This window comes from Lycium barbarum, chromosome 4 (assembly GCF_019175385.1).
Source record: "Lycium barbarum isolate Lr01 chromosome 4, ASM1917538v2, whole genome shotgun sequence".
NCBI classification, from domain to species: Eukaryota; Viridiplantae; Streptophyta; class Magnoliopsida; order Solanales; family Solanaceae; genus Lycium; species Lycium barbarum.
The window spans coordinates 123,262,404-123,269,889 of record NC_083340.1 but is presented as its reverse complement, the minus strand read 5'-3'; the positions used below and the strand labels follow the sequence as shown (position 1 = coordinate 123,269,889).

At 37.6% G+C, this 7,486-nt stretch overlaps 1 protein-coding gene across 1 annotated transcript; it reads right to left on the bottom strand.

Annotated features, from left to right (window-relative positions):
• Window positions 1-2,066: 2,066 nt before the first annotated feature.
• LOC132637728 (uncharacterized) lies at window positions 2,067-2,687 on the bottom strand. Its single transcript, XM_060354775.1, has one exon. It carries the CDS (start codon window positions 2,685-2,687, stop codon window positions 2,067-2,069), a length of 621 nt encoding a protein of 206 aa, XP_060210758.1.
• Between the last annotated feature and the right edge of the window lie 4,799 nt (window positions 2,688-7,486).

The window sequence follows — 7,486 nt, the reverse complement described above, 5'->3', positions numbered from 1 at the left end:
TGATGGGTCCCAACGGGGTCCACTAACGTATCTAGATCGAGTCAACCCCAACTTGGAGCGAAATGGAGCATATGTTGGAATTAAGACGAACCCGATTGCATAAACATTTTCTTATGGGCTTGGTCTGCCCAAATTCTCTATCTCCTTTAAATTACGCATTTTAAGTTTTTATTTGTGTAATTATTATGTCAATTGGGACCCTTATGAGATTGTCGCATTTTAAAGTCGCCAAAATGAGTTTACTACAAAAAATCAAGACTAATTTTGAGACTTTAATGCAAATTGGGACTGATTTGATTAAAAGACCAAAACTGCCGACTTTGTAAAATATGGGATTGATTTGAACATTTACGAAAACTTATGGACTTGGACATGTGGATTGATTTGGGCGAAAGTTGTGAGGCTAATATGATTATTTAGACTTACACTAAAAAGGATAAAAGTTGATTGGAACTTAGAAAAAGATAGAAATTAAAAGGGGACTATATATATATATATATATATATATGTAGAATATTATATGGACTATACTAGTATGCCTAAATTATTTTCTTAAAAACTATTTTTCTATATATATGTAGAATATTATATGAACTATAGTAGTATGCCTAAATTATTTTCTTAAAAACTATTTTTCTATACTATATTTTTTCAAAAACTATTTTTTGGGTGGACTTACGCGGAGTCCTACTTAGGCTAAGAGCCTTCAGGTATTAGCCTAAGTGTTCTAGTCCGACACCCTAAACGCCCAATTTTAGGCAAAATTTTACCACTTTTAATTTTTGGAAAGTGGTATTTTTTGCATGACAGACTAATTTCTATTGGCGGAAATATAAAACAAAACTATTTTTATCACAACCAATTTATATCTACATAGACATATTATTAGAACATGTAGGTCAACTGTATTTTACGGATCCTTAATACCGGGGTGCCTAACACCTTCCTGGGGATTACCAGAACTCTTGCCCATACTTTGGTTAGATTAGGATTCTTTTAAGACTTAACTGCTTTAAATGAACCTTTTCGAATTGGTTTTCCTGATTTCCTAAAAATTAGGTGGCAACTCTAAAATAAGTCCATTTAGAGCACCATCCATGTAAAAGTATATTTTTTCTTTTTCCTAGTATGATTGACAACCTTACTTCCCCGGGACACTTTCCTTTTTAAATGAGGCAAGTGCAAATGCGAATCGGAAAAAATAAATCCGCTACATATTTAACATCTCAACTCTTTCAAAAGCTTGTTGTGTGTTAACTGACTTAATATTCCATATAAGTGCACTATTGAGAAACTTTAGATTTAGAGGTTGTTTTCCTTGTTTGTACTCCTCCCGCAATTGCTGGTGGTACACTTTTCTCTCTGACTGGCTTTTTGATATTCTCCTTTTTGGATTTGGCCACATGTCTTGGTGATATGCCTGCTTTGTCCATAGCTTGATGCATGCTCTGTGCTACATTTTGATATTCCATCTCAGCATCATTCCGTATATCAATTTGTGTGTTGTGAGCCCTTGTTGTCTGTTGTTGGCCTCCTGGTGCAAATGATTTGTCTATTAATTGCTTGTTTTTCACCTGTGTGCTATTCTCTGTGATCATATCTTCCATCTTATTATCCGTGCCATTGTCCTTCGTATTTTCATCAGTTATCTCTACTGACTTTGTCATCTGATATGCTACATTCTCTTGTTCCCTCATATCACCTTTATATCCAACAGATAGCGATTGATCATCATCTATTAGATCCTTACATTCATCTTCCTTAGTATCACCATGTGTTACATCTGTGACTTCATCAGGGGGCTTATCCGGCTCCTTATTGAGATCCATATCATTTAGCACCTTTTCCTTTTCCTTTATTTTCTCAACGCTGTCTGGTTTATTGACTTCTTGTTCAACAACCTTGATTTTTTTATCATTGATGATTCTGTCCTCCTTTTGTTTATCTTGATTGGTACCCATTCCCTTGTTCTCCACTTGTTCTTCCTTGTCTTTTTGTTGCCCTTCCTCATCCTGTTGTATTGATTTGCTGTTACTTGGCATTGTCCTGTTATCATTGCTCTGGCCTTAATTATTTGTATTGTTGCCTTCCTCAACATCTTCCTTGCTATCATCCTTGTTTGTTGAACCACAATCCCCTTGTTTTTGGCTGTTTCCTTCTTCAGTACTCTTTTTTGTTTTACTAAAAGTGGATTCAATCCATGTCTTAGTTGTTTCTGGCTTCTTTTTCTTTTTTTCATGCACTATCTCAATTGATTGTTCTTCCTCTACTGTTGCCAGAACCTCAAATGAATTATCATTATTTTCCTCATGGACTTTCCCTTTTTCTTTTTGCACGTGGTCAGCATTGTTGTGATTTGGTATTCCTTGTAGCTCCTCCACACTATTCTTTCTTTTCTTCTTGTTTGTCACCACATTCCATTCCATTCTACTGTTATTTCTATTGTTATTTCCATTAAACTGTGATCCTTTACCTTTTGTTGCAACTGGTTTGGTAACAGATTGCTTAACTTCCTCATTCACTTGCTTCTGTTGTGTCTTTGCAGGTACAAAAACCTCCTCTGGCTTTTGTTCCTCGTTTTTTGGGTTCTTCCTTGTTAGGCTTGTACTCCGGATGATGAATCCAGCAATTATGTATATCAAGCCCCTGTAATTTATAGTGGGTACAATATTTAGGCATATAATCATATTGTATTTTTTGCCATTTTTTTTACTTCTCCACTTTCCTCATCAACACAACTAATATGTATTCTTTTTGGCAATTCCTTCAATAGATCGACCTCCACTTTCACACGCGCAGAACTTGGTCTGGTCTAATTGGTTGTAGCTTTATCAAGCACCAACGGAGTGCCTACTACTTGAGCCATTGAAAAAATTGCTTCTTTATCAAACAGGTTCGTGGGTAAACCGGGGAAAGAGATTCATGCCACTGCAATTATGGTTTCCTCCTTAGGATTAAACCATGGATCCCATATTAGAAACCTTACCGGATAACTCAATCCCCTGTGTTGTATTTCCCACGCACTGGATGTGAGCGCTGCATAATCTTCGAGTAGTGAGAGCCTTAGTAAAAGGTGTCTCTCTTCCAACAAACCAATGTCACATCGACCTTTAATCTCCAATTGAATTGGAAGAATCTTTTTCGAAAATTGGAAATCTGGTTGTCTGTATGAAAATTTAGCAATCACTACATACTAAAGAAAGAGAAAGTTTTGATATTTAGTTAAAAAAAATAATTGATAAAATGTTAAAGCGGCAAAAATAATGGTGCATTTGGGAAACAAAAACGTATGCTCAATTAAGAGAGATTAAATCAAAGCAATCCAACCTTTAAAACTAATATGGACACGTGTCATCAATTTAAGTTAGTATTGATATCTAATGGAGCTACATTACTATTTGCATTTAAATAAGAAGTTTCTTAATATTACCGTAACCACAATGACCAAAAAAGAAATTTTACCATTACCATTTGGAGAAAATATTGGGAAAAGAGCACACATGTCTACTACACACAAAATAGTTATCCTTCCATGCTCCCCTTATTTTCATACCCCTAAAATTATTTACCCTTCCTACCCATTGTAGCTTTTGTTGTAATTGTTACTTAAAACAAAAATTTAAAAAATTGATGTAATTGTCTCTTTTTTCTTCTTTATTTTCTTATTTCTCTTCTTCTTATCTTCTTTTCTCCTTTTCTTTTTTCTCTTTTTTTTTTCTTTTTCTCCTTTTTTTTTCAAATCATATTATCCTTTATTTTCTTTTTCACCATAATTTGATCATGTGTTTAATTCTAGCTCCTTTCTTTTCGTTTTTTGTATTTTTTTTATTCCTTAATTTGTTGTTCCTTTTTTTAATTTCATTTAATTTTTTTTTTTAATTTTCTCCATAATCTAATTTCATTCTTTTGCTCTTTTAATTTATTTTTAAATTTCTGATAATTTTCATTCAATTTTTCTCCTTTTCAATTTTTTTTTAATTCCTGTTTCTTTTCATAATCTTATTATACATACCATTTGGCTCCTTTATTTTTTTTCTTTTTAATATATCAATAAAAAGATAACTGATATAGTATATTTTTTATTTTTCTATATCTAAAAAATAATTTATTCTAGCATATAGTATACCAAGTCAGTAGCAATTGAAGTATACTGTTGCAGTATATTATTATACAAACATGTTATATATCACATTTGACAAGGTATCGTAGAATGATTGGTCATTTAAAATATATTACCCAGTCTTCTATGATACTACATGATATATATATATATATATATATATATATATATATATATATATATATAATAAGAGATAATATATAAACTTAGCGTACCTACAATCGCTTAAGAGATAATATATAAACTTAGCGTACCTACAATCGCTTGCTTGATTGCCCTCTTTAGCTACTTACTAGGGAACAAGCTCATCACCTCACCCCGTGAACTCAAAGGTGCCTGGCGCTCTTTGCAGAAGATGCTGTAGAATCCCCAAGACTTGTTGGCTGTGAAGCGACCGAGGGTGGACGGAGTGCGGGAACCATAGTAACCTTGTACGCAATATCAGATTTTTCATATTCAGGTTGCGAAGCGAACCGCTCAGTCCTGTTCTAAGGCTAAGTCCAGAAAAAAGACTATTTCAGGTTCCAACGCTTCAGGCGTCAGGGGCGGGCACTTCCAGCCAGCTTTGGGGAGGTCAATACGATGAACGGGAAATCCAAAAATGTTGCTTCATTGAAGTCCCTCATGGAAGAAGAATTGGCTGATGTAGAAGGCTTATTTGTTATCGTATCCACCACATAGTTTACATACTCAGACAGGCTGACTCCAGCGCCTATAGTCAGAAGCCCTTATAGCAAGTGCTAGCTCTATTTATCCTATTGGGATTGGAGCAAGAGTGGAATGGAAGAAAGAAAGCTATCCTTATCTTCTCCTCCAACCGGTACCTCCTCCCGATATGAAGGAATGCCCGATAATCCTTCGGGGGATGGTATGTCCTTTCAGTTCTGGTCTGGGTAACGCCGATCAGAGAAAGCACTCCTATACTGCCTAGTGTTGATTCGGCAATTTGCGTCTAGTGGGGAGCTTTGTCTAGTTGGGGCTTTGTGGTATAATTATTTGCCGAAAGAGGTCTCTACTGACCCAATGACTTTTCGATGTGATTGACAAGCAGCGGGGCATTGAAAGGGGTTTAATTCATCGCGACAGGAGTTCACCAAGTCTAAGAAAGGGCTAGTCATCCAACAAGAAGGGGTAAATCAGGTCAGCCAGCTAAGGCCCACTTTTACCTTAAAGATCAAGGTCTGTGAGGAACAACTAAACTATTAGCCAAAGGTCTAGTGGAAACTGCTTAGTCGAGGGAAACTTCCCTTTTTGTCTCGTACCTCCGCTCCTAAGCTAACTAAGAGCGCTATCCGTTTCTATGCCCCCTACTGAACCTGAGGATGAAACTTGAGATTCATTCTTCTCAAAACAAAAGCAGTACCGAAGATAGTAATAAATCCGGACAAAACCTTCTTGTTTTTGGGGAAGAAGAAAGTACCAGATTAAGTAGGCAACCTTAGGACAATTCTTTTTCTTCATTAAGGCTTTTAGCCCCGATTCGATCTAAGGCATTTCGCTCCTAGCCCAGAAGGGAAGGGCTTGTTTGCGACTAGCAGTAGCTGGCAACGGCCTTTGACGCATCTATTAGCTGAAGAGGCCTAAGGCTGGTCTCTTTCTTCTCGTACCATGCCTATTGAAAGTTCCTTGCCTTTTCCCTCTCCTTGTAGGTCGAGCCTCCTTTTCAGTCGCCTTCTCACTTCGTTCGAGCTGAATTACATCCACCCTCTCACGGGAATCTTCTTCTTTATAATACGTACGAGACTCCCAAAGAAAATGCCACTTCTTTCCCCGGAGCAGCAACTGAAAGAGAAAATACCGGTTTATTCATCTGCACCGGAAAAGAGCTAAGCCCGGAAGTCACGGAGCTCTCTTCTCTTTCAATGGCAGCAGCTAGTTTAAGTTCAATGTTAGCTGGATTTCTAAGCACTAGGATTTCCTTCTCACCTGCTAACTCATAGAACGAAATAGAGTCAACCCATGCGCCTTTCGCGAGGTGAGCAAAAAGCCTTACCTTGGATCCTGGTATGAACTCAAAAAAAGTATTTACCCGTCGCCTGCTTCATCTGCAGAGCTTCCTCTTGTTCACAGCAAAGAGAGCCGATTTTTCAAGCAAGCTAATCGCATTACCCTTTCTAGGGTAGGGGTATGGTACAATGTCATTACTCTCTTTTGCTCCCTCACTCCTTAAAGGGATCAAACGATTTTGAGCTTTGGCATTAAATACGCGTGGGAAGGAATTCCATTCAACTAGTTCAATGACCCTAGAGGGAATGAACGCATTAAGCTTGAAAGCATGAAATTTAGTTGCTAGCTTCTCTCTCTTTCGGTTTCTAGTCTTTGCTTCCGAAAGTCATTTAGAAAGATCCGCTTTTAACAGAGAGGATTTTCTTACATTACATACGATATTTGAGTAGGGATTCACTAAGCGTAAGTTCTTAAACCGGTATGATGCAACAATGACTTCTTACTTTGTTTCTGTCTCTCCTGCCTTTGTTAGTCTTTAATCGTCTCTAAAGCGAGTGAAGTCACCTGAGGGTTAGAATCCGATGTGATCTTAGAGCTATTGAACCTACCCAACTAACGCTCTATAAGTAAGAGCTCGTCCTGACTTATTAGTCTTATCGAAGTCGATAGGGAAAAGAGAAAAAGTCAGTGTTTCTTCTGTGAGCGACTCCGAAATGGGCTCCTTTCACTTGACTATTTCTCTTTTTTAGGAGGGAGAGACTGAATCCACCTAAAAGCTAAGGGAAGCCCGGAAGTATTCGAAGGCTGATAAAAAGAGACGTGTACTACGAGACCACCAAGATTGCTAGGCATTCCGACCAAAAGGGGCAAGTTTCTTATAGGATCCACCCTCCCAACAAAAAAAAGAATTCCTTGCTGTGGAAAAGCTGTTCAAGTTGAAAAGCATAAAGGTTGAAGGAAATGCACCTTCTCCGATTAGAAGGGTACGGGACTCCTTTTCCTACGCAATTTCCTACGATAGGGTAGGGATGAATTGAATGAGAGACTACGAAAGTGAGGCAAACCCACATAAGGAAAGAAATCAATCTAATCACTCCATTTCAAGCCTTAGAGAATCCGACTAAAAAGCCTAAATTAGCGAATTCACCTCCCTCTGAGTCCGATTAGAAAAACAGGGATGAAAGGCCTAGTTTTCGGTGAGCTAGTGGGATTCAAGTATGAATTTGATTTTTCCTCGATCCGGACTTATTACCGTGATCAATTCACTACCAGTGCCCATGTGGCCGAGGTTGTCCCGAAGCGGATCACCCCGATGCCTGTAATGAAAGGACAGACTTTCATCAGCTGCAAACTGGAAGCGGTTTTTCGTTAGTGCGTTAAGGTTGCAAGAACCTACTCCTAACTAAACAAAGACTCCTC